At 31.4% G+C, this 19,608-nt stretch overlaps 3 protein-coding genes across 3 annotated transcripts; 2 read left to right on the top strand and 1 right to left on the bottom strand.

The window, feature by feature from the left end:
- Nucleotides 1–714: 714 nt before the first annotated feature.
- Nucleotides 715–2,494, top strand: LOC123911026 (peptidyl-prolyl cis-trans isomerase FKBP12). Its single transcript, XM_045962342.1, has 5 exons — nt 715–939; nt 1,097–1,130; nt 1,215–1,276; nt 1,378–1,430; nt 2,172–2,494. Exons 1-5 carry the CDS (start codon nt 852–854, stop codon nt 2,271–2,273), a joined length of 339 nt encoding a protein of 112 aa, XP_045818298.1. The 5' UTR covers nt 715–851; the 3' UTR covers nt 2,274–2,494.
- Nucleotides 2,495–7,547: 5,053 nt separating this feature from the next.
- LOC123907021 (transcription factor bHLH143-like) lies at nt 7,548–11,026 on the top strand. Its single transcript, XM_045957086.1, has 3 exons — nt 7,548–7,698; nt 8,414–8,771; nt 8,941–11,026. Exon 3 carries the CDS (start codon nt 9,139–9,141, stop codon nt 10,198–10,200), a length of 1,062 nt encoding a protein of 353 aa, XP_045813042.1. The 5' UTR covers nt 7,548–7,698; nt 8,414–8,771; nt 8,941–9,138; the 3' UTR covers nt 10,201–11,026.
- Nucleotides 11,027–13,140: 2,114 nt separating this feature from the next.
- Nucleotides 13,141–16,816, bottom strand: LOC123907020 (root phototropism protein 3-like). Its single transcript, XM_045957085.1, has 4 exons — nt 16,182–16,816; nt 16,026–16,095; nt 14,443–15,765; nt 13,141–13,888 (listed from the first exon to the last, which is right to left on the bottom strand). The coding sequence occupies exons 1-4, from the start codon at nt 16,292–16,294 to the stop codon at nt 13,328–13,330; spliced, it is 2,067 nt and encodes a 688-aa protein (XP_045813041.1). The 5' UTR covers nt 16,295–16,816; the 3' UTR covers nt 13,141–13,327.
- Nucleotides 16,817–19,608: the final 2,792 nt, after the last annotated feature.

Genomic DNA, 19,608 nt, shown 5'->3' on the forward strand with positions numbered 1-19,608 from the left:
TTGACCCATATCCAGATGGTACCCGCAAAAATTACTCACAACGGGTAGGGTAAAAACCCGCATTTTGGGTACGGGCACGGGTATGAGTAATTACCCTAAAAAATGAACGGGTATGGGTACCTTAGTACCCACCCCGCCCCATACCCACATAATATATATTTATTTATTTTATTTATATTATTATATAATAATATATGTAAATCAATTTTAAACAATACAACTCTATTAAACTATTACATATTTTTAATAAAAATATTTATTTATAACATAATACAAAAATAATGTGAATATTTAACATAAATATGAACTTTAACATAAGGTTAGTAATAATTTTGTTTATAATTTTCATGAGTCAATAATAAAATCTTTAAAAAAAAATTAATTCTATTAAAATTATATAATATTTTATAATTAATCAATTTATTTTTAGTAAAAATGCGGGTAACGGATACGGGTATGGGTACCTAGGTACCCATAGGATATGGGGACGGGGGGAAAGTTATTACCCACGAGGGTATGGGGATGGGTACGGGTATTTTTCCAATTCGCGGATATGAGAATGGGTACTATAGTACCCTACCCATACCCTACCCATTGTCATCTCTATTCGAACCTGAATTCCACATTTTTCTCCGCATTTAAATATGCGAGAGAATAGCCATTGGGCTGCTTAAAAACAAAAAAACTATTTTATTATAAAAAATACAAAAAGGCACACGAGGGGATAAAATAAAAATAGAGAAAGCTTGTTGCGACTGCGCGAATCAGAAAAGGAGAGTGAAGTGAGTGTGAAAGACGAGACGAACGAGAGTAAAGAAGGAATCAATCTCGAAAGATCTTTGAAGAAGAAGATGGGAGTTGAGAAGCAAGTTGTTAGACCTGGAAATGGACCCAAGCCAAATCCCGGCCAGAACGTCACTGTTCACTGCACCGGTTACGGTACTAACTAAACCCTAAAACCCCCTATTTTCTTATTTTTGTTTCTACCCCCTCTTCATAATTCAATTAAATTAATTTATAGTATTAGATCGACCTATTGTTTGATTTTCATTCATTGATTCGCCGCTAATTGTTTCTGATGATGATTCATGAACAGGGAAAAACGGTGACCTTTCTCAGAAGTTCTGGAGGTGCTTATTTACTTTTACTTCTTTACCCTTCTGCTATAATAATCATTCATTTCATTCACTGCATTTCTTTCATTTACATTACAGCACAAAGGATCCTGGTCAGAACCCCTTCACTTTCAAAATCGGTCAAGGTTCTGTTATCAAAGGTATTATTATTAATATTATACATTTTTTTAATAAGATTTGTTCTTTTAAGCATTCAAAATTGATTCAATATATGATTTATTCCAATTATTTGTGTCTGTAGGATGGGATGAAGGTGTCCTTGGCATGCAAATCGGCGAAATTGCTCGTCTTCGGGTATAATATATCTATTTTTCACTGCTCGTTTTTACTTATATATTTACCTGTTGCCACTTAGGGCTTTTTTGGATTGGATGCTTGCATAAGAACTTGTGATACTGTTTGGAGAGTTTAATGGAAACAACTTATCACATGTCTATAAACTGTTTCTAGCTTATTTATCAAGCTTTAACAACTTATCACATGTCTATAAACTGTTTTTAGCTTATTTAACAAGCTCTTCAGGATAGGTTATGAAAATAACTTATATTTTGAAAACAATTTGACTTTACTTATCTTTTATTATAGAAATAGCTTATATATAAACATTTTTATGATAAGTACCTGTTAAGAGTCTGACATCAGATGTGAGATGACCTGAACATGGATTTATAAGTTGAGGCAATCCTCACCTTACAAACCGGTTTTGTATGGCGGAGTTAACCTAACTTCCAATTCTAAGAGTACTAATGATGGTATATGAGTTTAATTGAACTGTTCATCCAAACATTGCCTTAATATATTGAATTTCCTTTGTTGTTTGTTTTTACTTACACGCACATACACAAGGTGGAGGAAACCGACTTACTCGAGTTATAGACATCAAATTTTATCAATCCAACTGCTTAATTTAACAATCTTAATGAGAGTGTCAAGTTTATTAATTTTTGCTAAATATAAAAACGATTATTTGATACTTGGTCAAATAGTTGTCAATTTGAATAATATTTGTTATTCACTTTGTTGTTAATCTTGCAGTGCTCTCCTGATTATGCCTATGGTGCCAGTGGCTTTCCTGCTTGGGGAATACAGCCCAACTCTGTCTTGGAATTTGAGATCGAGGTCTTAAGTGCACAATGAAAACCTTTTTAGTCTGTCCTGCGGTAAACTATTGTTATGAGTTGAGTATCCTACATTTCCTTGGACATGTGTAAGTGATATCTACGGTGGTTGAGTTGTTGAACTTGAATACTAAATAAAATTCCACTGATATCAAACTCTCGAAGTATTAATATTTGGTAGTGTTTACTGTATCTCTTACCTATTTCCTTATCAATTTGTTGATCAATATTATTCGGCAATGGATGGTCTTAGTTTCTAGCTTTCTGCTTTTGAATGAAAGTCTTTGTCAATTTGTTGATCAATATTATTCGGCAGTGGTTTTTGTGGATCCCGAAGAGTATTTCTTCACCAATGATCTGAAGTTAAATTATCTGGTCTCTGTATTTGTTAATGGATTTATATCATACTTTGAGTTATTGTTACTAGGATTTGCGCTTTTGTTAATAGAAATTAGTTATAAGGTCCTGTTAGGATGAAGGTATTATCTAGAAGAGCTCATAAGAGAGTATATTTTCCCTAAAACTCTAATGTGAAAAGTTGCATTTAGATAAGCTTATTATGCAATTCGATGATACTTGCTCATAAGCTCTTCTGAGAGCTTCTACATAAGCTGGGAATAGAGAAGTTTTTGGAATAAGGTTCCGATTAAGCTGTTTTAGGATAATGAACTTACTATGATGACCTCCAGGTCTCTTGTTATTGATATTCTCTTTAACAAATATATCCAAACCCTTGGTAGAGTAGGAAAAAATATTCATCTTTTCATGTTTCTTCCTTCCTCAAAAGCTCAAAAATACGATACAAGCATGCAGTGTCTGATAATATAAGTTTCTCCTTATGAAGTTTTAAGGAAACATGACTTCCCATGCCATTACCAAGCTTCGCCATTGCATATGTACATTGCTATTTCCATTTCAATATTTCTTTCAAATTATAATATCAAGAATACATTCAAACACAATTCTAAATACTTTTTTAGGGTAGTTTTTGCCGTACAAATCCTAAACCAATTTCCTGATGTGAAACTACAGTATGGATTTTCAACATTCTTGGTTCATACAATGTGAACTTGTACAAAACTGTTAGGAACTGTCTCAAGTGATTAAGTGCCGCATCATATAGAAATTGGCTAGATAAAAGTTGTACGAGATATGACTTATATACCCGGTGCTTTGAAATTCTAGATAGAGATGTAATGTCAGAATCTCTCAACGATCTTATTGCGTCAAATTTATACATGGAAGTATATATTTGTTTTGAAATGTCCAAGTAGAGAGTATCGAAAGTGTATTGATTTAGTTAATTTTATTTTCTAAAAATTTAATAAGGACCCTTGAACTCGACTTGACGACTTGAATCGAAGGAATTTGATTAGGTGATAAATCAGGTTTGGCCTTTACTTTACCCGTGTACATTCAATCAAATCTCATAATTTATTATTTTATTTATTTATTTTACAAAAACAAACTTAATTTATTTCATTTTTTTTTTACAATGAGCTGGGGATCGAAGTCATGACCTATAACATACTCCCAAAATCCCTCACAGCTAGACCAAACCTAGTGGCTTAACTTAATTCATTTCATTGATAATACTTGTTTCAATAAAATGTGGACAATAATTATAAAATTGGGGACTGACAATAAAACGGATCACTTGAGCTAAATCATGAGCTACTTACTGACTTTACAGTTTTTGTTCAATGATAATAGCTTACGACACATACTAATCATCCTGCCATGCTCAGTGTTGTTATTATTTGTAGAATGAATGGCATGCACAACTTGTAAACAATCCATTTCCACTTCAATATCAGTATCCATTTATTTTATTTATTTGATGAGAGAATTTCATAATTTAGATATATAATTGTACTATTTCCTAAAATACATATACAATAATATAATATAAATCTATAAATAATGGAATATATTTGAATATCTATGTGAACTATTTAAATCAATCTCTTAAATTGTAATTGATCACATGGACAACAAAACTCATTCGAACTTGAGATTAATAAGTTTGAAAAAATGTATCATCTCATCGAAACACCATTACTATTTAATATTATTCATTTCCTTATTTTTCTTCATTCAAATTAGGGACAACATAGTTTTTTTTTTTTGACGGTGGACAACATAGTTTTTTTTTTATTACTGATAAAAGGTGTAATAAGATTGTAATTAAGCTAGCTAACTTATCTTGTCCAAAAAAAAAGCTAGCTAACTTTTTTTTATACAGTAATAAACTCATGCTTTCACTAATTAATCACAATAGGCAAAATACAAGATAATATAGACTCAAATACTTGGTGACTAACGTACAATTTTGACGTTCTTACTAAGGTATGAGCGATTGAATTTGCTCGTCTCCAAATGAAACTTATCTTTAAGTTTGGGTAATGTTGAAGTAGTAACTTACAAGCGGACATAATTTTACCAAATTCATTACGGTTGTTAGAAGTATCCATGATGCTATCAACAACGAGTTTACAATGTAATTCTATAGTGTAGACACATCAAATACTTCCATCTCACTTCATAGTTTCCGCTTTCACTTCCAACACCCGCGGTGTACCTTCTATTAGTCAGTCTTTCCTTTGACGAATTGTCCATGATCATTCATAGAGGATCACCATTTCCGATATTTCAATCATATCTATACCTCTAAAATTTGGAATTCTTTTTGTTTTGCTTTAACTTTTAATTTTTTATAGGAGAAATGATCCTCAAGATAAGGAGTTCGATTAGAGACAAGTAAAATATCACAAAAGATAATTCCAATCAAGATTTGAACTCGTATAAACATCCAAAAATTTGGGTTTGGATGGTGCATTTCAAAACAAAGATCTTGTATACTTTTTTTTTATACCTAAGATCTTGTACACTTGTATATAATACGACATCAGAATTTTGTTCAGTCATTTGTTAAAATAAAAGACAAGAGAAATATAAAACTAAACATATACAATTCATATAATATATTTCACCAACAAATTTATTTTGTGGCCAACATTAACTACTCTTGGTGCTTCTGATAAAGCTCATTGAAAGGAAAATTTGTTGAGAGCCAAAAGGAAATGCATTTATTTTACCTTTGGCTTTTAAAAAGAAAATATAATAAGAAATGAATCAACTCCATCAATGTTCTTTAGTGAAGCATTGATGATGATAAAAGGGTTAAAGGGAATCCCTGAATTCTAGCATTTAGTCTCTGAAATCCAACCGCACTTTGGTATTAGTTGTAACCGAAAGGGAAGACCTCATCATACATTTTTGGTATTTGTTATTTGTGTCCACTTCCACTCTAAGCAAAAAATGTTGTAACATAGCACCATATACATATACTACTAATTATTTACATATTATACATTAATTATTGGTCTCTTTAAAATTTTGGGTCTTTTTCTTCTTCTTTTTATGCACGGGTGTAATATATTACATTGTATGATTGTAGTTAGTGGGTTTAAAATGGATATTGCAATTGATGGATCCAGCATTTTTTGCATAATTCTATCTTTATTTTTATTGTCAGATGTATTACATGATTAATTCCATGTACCTCGTGCTAATGTATTTGCTTTAAGTGGGGGCAATTGGGCCCTTTGGTTTGTTGAATTTCAAAAAATTGTTACTATTGCTAATTAACAACAAATTAGGTTGCTAATGAGTATACTATATTATGTCATGTGTGAGTCAATGGCACATGTATATGTCTCTTGTGAACTGATGTTTAAGTTTCACCTATGTTATTGTCATCATAATTATTCTAAGTATTATTATGAATATTCAACCGTATGATAAGTATATACTCATGCTTTGATAATAGCCAATTAATTAATTAGGGCCACCAACATAAATTCAATTTTTAAGTAAAAAAACATCAATTCAGTTTTAAGCAAACTTATCACCTTTATTTTTCCTTAATCTAACAATATACTCCCTTTGTAATACGTAAAAATCACATTTTTAGGTTCATTGTTAAAGTAATGTATTTGGTCTATATTATAAACCAAATAAATTAATTATGTAATGAATTTAGAAATGTGATTTTTGCTTATATAATGTTACAGAGGGAGTAAGTATTTCCTCCACCAAAAATAATATTATTCAAGACGTGTCAAACAATACATTTTCTTAAAACGATTTTTTTTGTTGGAATTTTCTTATCATATCTGGTTGCTTCTAACCCAACTTGTAAAAAGAAACACAATATATTAGGATAAAAATTTAACTTAGATATACAATATATGGTTCTTCAGAAAAAAAGAAACACAATATGTGGTGACACAATTTTTTTATTTTTTCTGGTGACACAATTACTCATCATATTATGGGCAATTTTAACTTTAAAAATGATAAAAAAAAAAAAAAAACAAATAATCCAACTAACACTTTTGGATGCAGATAAATGTAAGTGTTATTAAACTGAGACACTACATATGATAATATATACCAGAATACTAATTCGTCCTCATACATGCACAGTCTGAAAAAAAAAAAATGTATCTAAACTCATGTGAGTAACAACTTTAATACTTGTACTCATGCCTTATGAGTATATCTAAATGTTCATCCGATCTGTATGTATTACTCGCACTTTAATTGTAGTTTTTTTTCTTCATTTTTTGTCTATGGTTCTTTATCTTATTTTTATAGCAATTTAGCCATTTTCCTTTTTTTCCCTTTATATCTTTATCTTTTAAAAATGCACAATATTTTTCTTTTTCATTTCTTGCTCAAGAAACATTGTCGTGTCAGTTACAAACACAAATATTATACTGACTCAGATATTATTAGGCTGTTTTTTATTTTATGTTAGTGTAATTTTTGTTGGAAATATAATGTTAGTTGGTATGTTATATTTTAAGAACAAACCTATAGAAGTGTCACTCTCATGATTTGTAATGGATACATGTGTGGATACATGTGTGAGAATCTTTTGCCTATTTAAACATAGTTCGGTTGGTATGAACTTTTTATATAGTATGCATAGACCGAGATTCTAACCTTAATATACCAACTTATTTTTTTTAAGTGGCACCATCTCTCCGACATAAACTCCTTCCTCGAATGTATTTTTTGTTGATCAATTTAGTTTATAAAATTATTATCAAATAAAATATTAAAAATATATTTACAATTTCGGTGGTTTGCCCAAAAATGAATAGTAAGTAAGAATGTGAAAAGTGTTTTTTTATTTTTTATTTTTAAAAAGTAAGAGTGTGAAAGTAAAGGGTAAAACGGAGATTTAGTAGTGTATATAATGTGCGCATGCTCAAGGTCCAGTACCTCTTTTCGATATTTTCTAAATTCATATTCCTTCTTCTCTCTACTTCCACACGCACGCACACTTCGTCACTGTATACTCTCTCTATTTCCTTTCATTCTTCTTCTTCTCAATTTTCCAAAACCCTAATCTCACCATCTCCAATCCATCTGTAAGTATTTTCAATTCATCTAATCCCATTTCTCCATTTTTCTTAATTACTATAAATCATGTTCAAATTCAACGCCTAAACTGATTTGGGATTAGGAATTAGAAATCATGGCTATGGTTTGAATTCAAACATATTGTTATTCATCTTGCTGTTAATTTTATGTAATTTCATAATTGTGGAGTAATTTTATCTTTTTATATATTTATTCATTTCTTTTCTTGTTATTAATTTTTTGCTAATTATTTTATTGTTATTATTATTAAGTAAAAAATATAGGAATTGAGCAATAATCTTACTTTGCTAAGTGAGCTTTATGATAATCTTTGTCAGTTCAAATTTCAAACAAATTAGTAGCATGGTGTTTAGTACTTTGTTTTGGATGCTGCAATGAGCTTTTCTACTGTCATCAAGGTTTTAAAAATTGGTCTGTGCCTGCGGTTTGAGCCACAATGTTAGATTTTTTATGTTTACATGACCGCAATTGTGGCCGCAGTCGTATTTGACTTCAATTTTACACAATTGCGGTTTTAAAACCTTGTTTGTCATATTAGTTATTAGTGTTTTGACTGTCTTGTTATTTTGAATTTTTTCTTAAACTTTGGGGTTATTTAGTTTCTTGTAGTTTTTTTTTAATCATTATTTTTCTTTGACAATTTATTATTATTATTTGCAAAAATGATTTTTTTTGTGTGATACAAATACAATATTGTTTCAGGAAAATTTGTCGACGGCATAACATCTGTGTGAAGTTATTATAAGTAATTCTGGACATCTCAACTAATTAAGGAACAAATCAGCATGCGTTGGTTGGGTCGTTTAGTTGATGTATACCGCCAAGTTGTACGCTTGAACTTATACTGTAGAGTTATTCTCTAGATCATCATTCTTTTGGTGTGAGCATTGAATTTAGATTGATTGAGTAGCTAGTGTAGTGAGGATCAAAAGAAGTTATGGTAGGCAAAGCAGCGAGTCAGACAAGATTCCGGGCATTGAAACATTGGAATGGCGTTGAAGGTGAACCAACAATTATTGTTAGAGTGATAGCATGCTTTCAACCATTGCATGATTGTCAGGTCAGTATTGTGTTGCTAATTCATAGTGTTTTGCAATTTTTGTTTCTTTCTTTTATAACTCTTAACATGATTGTTTAGGTGGCTGTTTAATGAAAGCTTGTTTGTTAATAATTGTGTGATGATTTTATGAGCTCGTGTGTGATGAATGTTATTCTCGAATTCTTTGCAGGCTGAGTACTTCCGTCAATTGCTTAAGCCTATCACATAACTGCTCTACATTTATTTTTTCTTAAAGCTGGAATTTGTAGTTTTCTTTTTCTGTCATTTGTTCCGAAGAGAAGCAACAAGTTATTGAAGATCCCATATCCAAGAACCCAAGCATTGAGTGATTGATTCTATTGTTCTTTAGAATCATTTTTTGGGTTGGATGGTTAAGGCCCATGAGTCTTGGCCTTGCCCACAGCATGTGGCTTGGCCATCACATTATTTGAATTGCGACAGCGCGTTGCCGGATCCTAGTATGTGTGGTCATTCGGCAAATCTAAACCCTAGTACATGCACATTTCCTTCTGTCAGTGCATTTCCGGGATTCACAAGTCTTGCTACCCCAAGCCTGCAGACTGATCAAACCAATGAAGTGCAAGGGTTCCTTCAGGATCCCAAAACAGAACCATGTTTGAAAGAAACACATACTAGTGGGGCTATGCAAAACACAAATCCTGCATCTTTGCAGAAGAAGTTTATTATTTTTGACCGGTCTGGTAATAAGACAAGGTTGTTTTATAGTCCTATCTTCTCACTTGTCCAGAGTCCAATTGGTACTACTACGCAATTCGCTCAAGCATGTGATGTAAATCTGGATGGACAGGCAACTAATTTTGGTCAGAAACGTTTTCCGAAATACAGTTCGCCCGAAGAGTCAGATCAGGATCATGTAGTTAACGAAGAAAGTGAAATGCATGAAGACACAGAAGAAATCAATGCATTGCTTTATTCTGATGATTATGATTCTGATGATGACGGCGACGGTGACGGTGACGAAGAGGTAACAAGTACAGGCCATTCTCCATTGGCTAATCAAATGACTTATTTGATACAAGAACAAATCAAGGACACAAAGGAGGATGTTGCTAGCTCTGATTGGCCAAACAAAAGACATAAGTTAATTGACGGTAGGTACACAAGTTTACCACCACCTGTGGACAGTGCTAGTTCAGTAAGACTAAACAAATCATGTGACAGTGTCAGTGATGCCGAGTCAAAGTATTCTTCTGGCGAAATGTATTTCGCCAGGCAAACTGAAGAAGATAATTCAGCAGTTGGCGATATTCAATTGAAAAGGCATAAAATCCGTGAAACATTGAGAATTCTTGAGAACTTAACTCCTGGAGCAAAAGGAAAGCATCCACTGCTAGTCATCGATGAAACTATTGATTACTTAAAATCTTTGATGTCCCAAAGTGGTATGCTTGGGGTGAAATATCACTAAATAACATGTCGTCTAAAAGGTAAAATTCGTTGTGTTCTTAGCTTTGTTGCATGGTAAGTCTGAACTTAGCATGGTTTCTTCTGTTATTCTGATTCTCAAGGTATATTTATGATTTAGAAATAAAGGTGCAAAAGCAGCTAAATACATCAGAACTGCAAGTATTGCACTTTGGCACTGTAAAATGTAAAAGAAGAAAAATGGGATTTGGGAGTACTATTAATTTGTTGACCAAAACTTTAAGCTTTGGGAGATAAAAGGTCACATATAGATTGAATAGACAGGGGAATGGTTAGTGGATGGGTGTGCTGTAAATGATGACACTTTCTTTATTTCCCTAAAGAAGTGTTGAAATTTGTTTGTGATTATATGCATGCGTGTTAGGTAACCTGGGGTCCCACTTTCCACCCTGCTACTTTTGATTCTGGATTTTATGCTTTTGTCCTCTCTTCAAAGTGGCACAAGAAAGTTTCTGATGTTAGGGAGCGTGGTGTTTGATTTCATCATGAGTTGATGGGTCCCTTTTTGTTGAATAGCAATATCATCAATTGTTGTTTAAGGTTACTTTGTTTTACGTATTGTGTGGGTGGAATCATAGGCAATTCCATTTTCTACGTTGTCATTGAGAGGTGTGTGTGTTTGTTGAGTAATCCATTTCAGGTTTCATTTTCATGATGCTATTTTTTTGTTGGTTGAGTGATTGTATGAATAATTGGAGTGTCAATGTTGTGGCAGTGCTCTATTCTATGTTGGTTTTCTTGTGTGTTTTATCTTTTGTAAATCATTTTACTAAGAATCCATGAATCCTAATTTCCTCTGTTTTCTTGTATACTTATTTTTTTTATTACATGTTTTCTTATATACTTTAATGAAAGCGTATTTGTTATTATATTATAAGATAAGTAAATGATTTTTATTTGACAACATATTTATGGGTATTCAAATTGTTTGAAATTTAATGTACATAATGAAGAAGATAATAATAAGTTAATAACAAGTGATGATTCAAATATCGAATTGATAAATTTTATTTTCTACTTTAAGCAATAATCAGTTGATCTTGTTCTTTATAAGAAATCTGAGTTTAGCACCACTAAAAAAAAACTAATCAGTAACAAATATGACCGAAATTTTCATTAAACTTTAATCAAAGAATTAGGGATTTTGCTCAACAATAGTACGTAGCACTAGTAATTGGTATTGTGTTTCTTTTTTGAAAGTAGAGGGGACAATTTTTCAAAAGGCCAAAGCTATAGTTTCTGAGTACTCTCCCAAACTCCAATGTATAGAATAAAATCACTAGTCTTCTATTGCGTGTGTGAGTTTTATGTAGTATAATATTTACTATTTTTTGTAGAGACAAATATTTAAAGATTTTTTCTAAAGTACCCATTCATAATTTAAGAGTATTTATTTACTCAACAACTAATAAGAATAAGTCATTGCAGTTGAAATAAAAGTTGGTTACAAGTTAGTTGTGAGTACCACGTGTAAATCTACCTATGTGACTTGTTCTTATTGGTTGATGGGTAAATACCTCTAAATTATGAAGGAGTATAGTATGCCTCATCTAAATTAAACGAGTAGAATAGAAGTTGAATATATTTTTTGTTTTTGTTTCAAGGAGTTTAATATTTTCATTTTCCTCAAACTTCTTTATAAAATTTCTTCTAAAGGAAGTCCATGCAGTTGTTGCATTTGTCACCTTTCAAAAAATTGATGATATATGTTACCACTAATATTAAAGTTCCGATAACTAATGACATCAAGTAACATAACTTTTGCAGAAAATATTGATGATGTCCTCACTTATATTATGGACAGACACTTCATGTTCAAATAGAAAGTAGTGGTGCATGTAAAAAGTAATTTGAAAATAAAGTAATTAAAAAATCGTGTTGTGCGGCATTTGCTTAGATTAGCATCCATTATTTCAAAAGTGAAGTGTATATGAATGAAACTTTTAATTTATTTAACTAAGATCCTCCAAATTGATATTAACAATTCTTATGTAGCCAACTTTGGCCTTCTAGCTAGCTTTTTATCATACTAGAAATTGTGTAAAACTTTTTAACACTATTTGTTTATATTATAATAATCTATAATGCAAATATCTTTAATGAAATTTGCTACTAATAGGGGCACTACAAGTCTACAATTGATTTTCGTAAAAAAAAAAAAGTCTACAATTGATGCTTCATGCAAATATTAAACCTTTATTTTGGTAATTTCTTGATCAATTGACTCAAGAATTAAAAAAGAAAGAAAAAGGCTATGTTGTCTACTTAGCAAACATGAGTTGCAATTATGAAGCAATTTGAAGGAAACCGATTCCTTTAATGTCGATCGTCTGGTCTAAATGTGTAATCTGAGTCGTCCAATTTCACATCAATTATCGATATTCAATAATATTGTTGATTGCGTATAATTATGTAATATTATAGAATCCTCATCTTAATTTGATTATCATGATCCATGATCACTGTTTCCTGGTTATTAATTAGTGTCAAAATGATGCCAATGATAAGTTTCAAAGCTGTTGATTGGTTTTTGCAATCAAGCAGCAGCTACCATAATAGTCAGTTGGTCCTTTTTGGAAACCTCTTGTCATGTCAATCACATGACAACTGTATTTATGCAGGATGACATGATTTTATGTTCAAATATCAAATCATGTTTTTTTCTTTGCTCTTCACTGCTTCTGGAATTTTGTTTTTTTGCTTAATACTATACTCATAATAATAATAATTGATGTTTGGAAATAAAAAATTTATCATTAGAAGTGTTTTCAAGTGTTTTATGCATGTAATTTTGAAATGCCTGTAAAATATAGATAGGAAAATAAAAGGTAAGCGAGACAAAGATAACTCATGTCTGTCTCGCTTACCTCAGATAAGCACATACAGTTTTCAGTATTTTGATGTTTAAATAACATAGCCGTAATAACATACAAATCTCTCTTTCTACTGGTTGAATCTTTTCCTTAGAAATGAAAACAAAGAGAATAAAATTGGAAACATTTGAATATTACACATAAAACTTAAGCAAAATCATTTTTGTGATTAAAAAGCCAATAGAATTCATACTTGAAAAAAAGTGATCAACTGAAAACTTTCTCATCATTTAGGAATCAAGATATTGAATTTCTCCACCTTCTAGTAGTCTTTCTGTTCTGTTCTGAAGCTTCTGGAACAATATTATGAGGTGAAACATGATGATCATGATTTTGTTGTACATTTGTCATCTTTGTAAGTTTGCTCAATTTCTTCCAACCACTACTCCAAGCTGAAGTTTGCTTCTGCTTTAACATCTTATCAAATTGTTTCTGCAAATTTTCCATATCATTTTGAAGCTCTAAGTACTTTGCTTTCACACTCTCCACCTCAAATTTTAGTGTGTTGACATCTTTTTTAGCAGATGTCCATCCTTCTTGGAATGATTGTGGCGTTGCCTCGAGAAGTGTTTTTCGGTTTGTAACAATTGGTTGAGGAAAGGATTCAACATCTTTCAGAGAAGGGTTGGATAATGCAGTACTTATTTTTACCTGTTCGGCGAATAGGACTTGTACAACTACTCTTAGTGGAAGCCTTTCATTTTGTGCAGCATGCATGCATGCATCAATTGAGAGTTTTTGACAATCCATTACGCGGCAGAGTCGCTTCCTTTCGTGTTCAGAAAGTGTTGGATGTGCCTGTTAGATTACTTCACAGATAAGAAATCCTATAGTAGAAATCCATACATTCCTACTCATCAATATTTTTTTTATCCTAAGGTTTGAGTGAATCACCAAAATTGTTCTTAAAATTATAAGATGTTGTGAATCCCCGAGTCGGTCAATTTTGTCACTAAAATTACTCGACAGAAATTAATGTCATCGAGTATCTTCAGTTTCAAGAATTATTTTGAAATTATTCAACAACCTCAAATAATGGATATACAAGTTAACCCTAATGTTTTTTAAGTAAGGACCAATTCGCAAAAGTACCGCAAATCGGTACTTGCAAACCAATTTACGGTTTTCTGTAGCGAATTATGCGACTATGAGTTAACCTTCTATGCATATATATCCACTTAAAATAAGATCCACCGTGCTTGATTACCAAACTAAATGTAGCGAATTATGTGACTATGACTCTTACTAAATATCACTTGGAGTTTGATTACTCCAGGTGATATAAAACCATTGAAAAAGTAAATAAATAAACAATTTTGATTTATTTTTTCTTAGAAATAGGAAATAATTACCTTAAGATATGAATCAATAGCTCTATAAAGTCCATCATCACAGGTTCTAGCTGATTCAGGCAAAGCTTCAGCAAGTACTTGAAACTTTGTCAATGAAAGGTTTCTATCTCTTGCAACCTCAGTAAGATAACTGTCAACAAGCCTTGCTACTCTTGCTTTAGCATTAAGGTTACATCCCAAATGTTTCTCAGAAAATGATTGTCTTTTAGGACTAGAATTTTCGGTTTGTTCTTGAACAAGAAAATGCTCGAGTAGTCTCAAAACAAGATCAACATCATACATCATTGTATCTCCTTTATTATAACAAGGAATTAAAAGATCAGAAAGTGTAGCTTGCTCAAATTGCATTCCAACTCTTTTCTCTAATTCAGTAACCAATGCAGGTGCGACCTTTAACATGATTGCCATTCTCAAAAGCCGAAGAAGAAAAGTGCATGAAACAGTATCCTTTTGAGGAGGAATAATGCTTATGAGACTCTCGATTATCATCCTTTGTTCTTTTGCTTGAAGACTTGAAGTTTCTTCTCTATTACCGGAAACAATCATATGAAGTCCTCCATCGCCTTTGATCCAGCTACTACCGCTGCTACTACTACTACTATTACTATTACTGACACCGCAATTGCTGGTTTCATCGAATGTGATTGATGTTTCACTAACCAATCCTTGTAACCATTTAGTTGCATAATGCATTATTGCCGCACCAATTAACTCAAATCTCATTCCTTTTACCTTAATAGCAGTAATGACTCTAACAAAGTGATCAATTCTAAGGATTGAAACATCTTCGAACCACCAATCGGGAGGAACTAGTTGATTCCTACTTGGACTTGTATCTTTCATCATATCATTACTATTATTATTAGAATTCCATCTTGGACTTGAAATTTTCGATGATGATCTTCCAGTGTAAGACCATTTTATCCCTTTTGGATTAGCACAAGCTTTCCAAGCTATAGACTCACTGCATCGACGAACAATTTGAAGATTCTCGGACCACGGTGATAGCTTTTCGCAACTTTTCAAAACTACTATAGAGTCTCTCCATGATGATAAAACAACATAGCTAAGAAATGCTTCTGTTTTGAATATAAGATTACCTTCTTCTAAATCTTCTGTCATTTCTAGATACTCCGCGGCACATCTTAGTCCTGAGATATTTCCTGCTGTTAAATCAACAGCAATTCCATAGCAGAACTTGGCTGCAAGTTCAAAAGCCTCAAATCCACCAGGGATATCATTCATAACTATCTTATTCACATCCGGTTCACGCGATTCATATATGACTCTACTCAACTTTCCGCTTCGAGATATAAGAGGATACTTTCACAACAAAGGGAAAACATGAACACAAATAATTCAATTGTAATATAAATTAACTAGTGCCTTATCTTAGTGTAAAAATTACTGTTAAATATATTTTTAGTCCCTACAAAATTCAGGATCTTTCAAGTTTAGTCCGGTACAAAAATTAACTAGTCTGGACTAAACTTAAAATATCGTGAATTCTGTAGGTACCAAAAACTGAAAAAATTATAATTGAAAGAATTGAAAACCTTAAGAAACAAAAAATAGATAGCTACCTTGTGTAAATGGAAATTAGCTTCTCCAATTTGAACAAGAAAATCACTTGGAATATCAGTTGCAACATACCTGCATGAAAAATACACCAAATTAATAGCATTTTCAAAGGGTCCTAAACTAATATTAATACTAATTAAGCATTTTAATTAACATACCAAGAGTGACCTCTTTGTAGAAATCCTTCAGTCTTAACAGCAGGTTTGTTTGAAGTGAGAATTCCATCTCCATATTTGTGTCTAGCAGCTGAATCACTCTCAGATTCCCACATAATGGATGAGAAAAAAACCAGATTCACAAAATGTACTGTTTTAAAAGGAAAGTTAGCTTTAACTCAAAAAGAATCAAAACCAAAAATATATAAAAGGAAAGAGAAAAATCAAAGAGTTAGTTAGTTGAGTGAAAATAGTAAGAAATCACATGGAATGGTTGAAACTATTTTAAAGTTATCTTAAAAACTTGTCGGTTTCTTCTTAAAAACATGCAACAAAAATTTCTTGGAAGTGTTACAGGCTGTGATGAAATGGGCAGATAGTACCAATGAGTTAAATAGTGAATCATGTATTAAGTACGGAAACTCTTTGAATTAAGCAAGTTCCTGTGTCGTATACATGTCAGTATCAGACATGACATCGATGTTTATAATTGCATTAAATTATGTTATTTTTTAAAATTATTATCGATATCGACGTAGCCATGTTTATTCTTTTTAAGATTTGGATTGGATGGTAGAAGTGTATGTATAAGTAAGGACAGTGGCAGTTTCAGGGTCTTTATGCTTCACACAATACATGTCTTTTCCTTTTCAGTACACTTTTTTATTCTTTTAGTCTGTTGTTAATTTTTGTTATGTCATAAAAAACATTCCTTTTATGATTAAAAGAATTCCACTTTCATGAATCATGATAGGATTTGGCTTTTATAGGTGTAATTAATTAAATAATTAATCAGAGGAAAGGTAAAAGATAAAATTTGCAATAGTTATTAACAGAAAAAAGAGTTAAAATAAGTTGGATTATTTTGACAACTTTTGCAATAAGAATCTAATTTCAGAGGAAAGGTAAAAGATAATATTTTCTTCTTATTTAGCCTCTTACTTCTTGAAAAGAAAAAACAAAGTGGCTGTGGATGATGGGATGGGAGGCAAAATGAAAGTGACATGTGTGGCTATATGTTTCGTCTTACTCTATTCTACTAGTACTGACTAATTGTACCAAAATCGACAATTGCTATTTTTACAACCATAGACCTTATGTTATTATAGTACTACTATAATAAATAAATGTTGTAGGTACAATAATTAAATGTTCTAGTATGTTTGAGAATTGCAGATGAATGATTGGTGTAAGATAATTAGTCGTGGCTGCCTGTGTAAATTAACATTCTCTGTCTGTGTGTGCCTGCAATGCATTACATTACAGTGCCTAGACTCCAACTGTTGCACCAGTAGTGTAAATTTCTAACAAATTATTTACTACTCATCATAATTAGTCATGGTAGTTTTTTTTGTATCAATAAATTAAGTCCTAGTAAGCTCAAATGCCATCATAAATATCTTACTTTCTTCTGCCTTGTTAAACCATATTTTCCATTTCGAAATAAGTGTTACATTTGCAACAAATAAATTGTTTTAAAATAAGTGTCACTCTAAGTTTTTAATGTAATTTTCATTGTTTATTTTGTACCTTCTAATTAATTAATGTTATGTATTGTAAAAAAAAATAAAAATTTAATTAATGTTATGTGTATATTATTCTAAAGTTATTATTCTCCCCTCTACATATTGCAGATCAAATTCTCCCCTCTACATTTATTTTTTTTGGTACATCTCTACATTTATGATAATAAAAATACATCAATACTATCTTTGGCCCTTTTTATAATTTTTTTTTTGATACAAAAAATTAATTTTTTAGATTTATTGAATAATTGATATAGCTGATTTATATTATAGACAAAAAATTACTTAATGAATCTAAAAATTGATAAAAAAGATAGGAGAGAGTATTTATTTATCATTTTTTTTAATCTGTTTGAAGTGATAAACTGCGACATTTATTTTGAATGGAGGGAGTGATGCGTATCCTATAACAAATTTTAAGATACATCTTTGTCAATTAATTTTGATATTGATTATTAAAAGTTATAGTTATTTTTTTGTTGTTAAAGTTATACTAGTTACTTTAGCATTTTAGCCCTTAAAAATATGAAAAATGCAAGAATGATCCCTTCTCCCTTCCATTTGACCAATAGATCATTAGATTTGTTCAGGTACAACAATGACTTGCGATCTAAGAAATTGATTCAATCAAAATTTAGAGACAAAATAGGGTCTAGTATAACTTGTGAGTGATATCTACGGAATTGAGTGTAATGGAAGAGGAAGGACTTGAACGACTTGGGAAATTTAAGTAAAAGGGATCAACTATAATTAGTAACAAGTCGAAAAAGTTGTAAAAAAAAAAAATTAAGACATCGAGGGATATTTTAAGATAAATTCAGAAAATAATGCAATCACATAAGACTAGGTATTTGTAGGCCTTAGTGTGTGTTTGGTTTGACGGTAAAAAGAATTGATCCTGACAGAAATAAGTTTGATAGAATTGATTTTGATAAAAGTGAGTTGAGTGTTAATTGATTTGTGTTTGGATACATTAACTTGAAAGTGATTCTCAACATTTGGTGTTGTTTGGATAATTTAAATTAAAAGTACTTTTAGATGTGAAATTACCAAGTTGTCCATCTCTCTCATCAATTCGGTAAAAATAATATCTCTCTCAAAAATTAAACAAGAATTCTCTAGAACCCCTCATTTAATTAACTATAAAAAATATATAAAAAGGTAATTAAAGTCATTTCATGAAGAATGAAGAATACTCTAGACCCTTAACTATTCAATGGTTGTTGTCTTGCAAACCGTCAGTTCATCTCTAACGCTCGCCATCCATGCTTGCCCCTCTCAAGTTGTTTAATTTCATGGATGACATAATACTTTGTTGATTCTTCCCTTAAATTCAGATTTTAGTTTGTCAATTTTTTTTTAAAATTTTTCATCTGTGTTCTCCTCATTCTTCTTCTCCCACTTTTTTTTTCCTCCAAATCTGCAAACATAAGGAGAAACTATTCCGGAGAACAAAAAAATTTGAGGCCTGAAGAAAAAAAAAATTGGATCTTGAGTTGAAGCATGGGTAATTAGGTAAATATATATATGTCAGCAAAAAACCAAACTCCAGAATTGCTTTTAGTTAACGCAAAAGCTACAATTTGTGACTTCCATTAAACTCACGTTTTGACGGTGGAAGCACGTTTTAGAATTTGCTTTTGATTGTATCCAAACATCATGGAAAATGGCAAACTTGCTTTTGGAAGTTGAAACTCACGTTTGGAAAGCGGAAACGCTCAACTAAACACATACTTAGTTGATTTAAACCCAAAAACTCCACAATGAAATAATTTTGGGCCTTAAAACCTTATTGAGGCCCAATAAGACAATATTTTGAGAATTTCTTTTGGCGTCCGTTGAATTGTCTTATGCGCCCCCTAAAATAATCAAAATACCCCTTCCATTACTTAACTAGTGAACTC

The sequence above is a fragment of the Trifolium pratense genome, linkage group LG2 (assembly GCF_020283565.1).
Source record: "Trifolium pratense cultivar HEN17-A07 linkage group LG2, ARS_RC_1.1, whole genome shotgun sequence".
Taxonomy (NCBI): domain Eukaryota; kingdom Viridiplantae; phylum Streptophyta; class Magnoliopsida; order Fabales; family Fabaceae; genus Trifolium; species Trifolium pratense.

Bases quoted from the DNA above. Each gene is read 5' to 3' on its own strand.
- LOC123911026 (XM_045962342.1), top strand. From the start codon at position 852: ATGGGAGTTGAGAAGCAAGTTGTTAGACCTGGAAATGGACCCAAGCCA. The intron at 940-1,096 runs GTACTAACTAAA...ATTCATGAACAG, and splicing joins TGTTCACTGCACCGGTTACG to GGAAAAACGGTGACCTTTCT. The intron at 1,131-1,214 runs GTGCTTATTTAC...TTTACATTACAG, and splicing joins CTTTCTCAGAAGTTCTGGAG to CACAAAGGATCCTGGTCAGA.
- LOC123907021 (XM_045957086.1), top strand. From the start codon at position 9,139: ATGGTTAAGGCCCATGAGTCTTGGCCTTGCCCACAGCATGTGGCTTGG.
- LOC123907020 (XM_045957085.1), bottom strand. From the start codon at position 16,294: ATGTGGGAATCTGAGAGTGATTCAGCTGCTAGACACAAATATGGAGAT. The intron at 15,766-16,025 runs GTAGCTATCTAT...TTGTTGTGAAAG, and splicing joins CTAATTTCCATTTACACAAG to TATCCTCTTATATCTCGAAG. The intron at 13,889-14,442 runs GTAATTATTTCC...GTAATCTAACAG, and splicing joins CTATTGATTCATATCTTAAG to GCACATCCAACACTTTCTGA.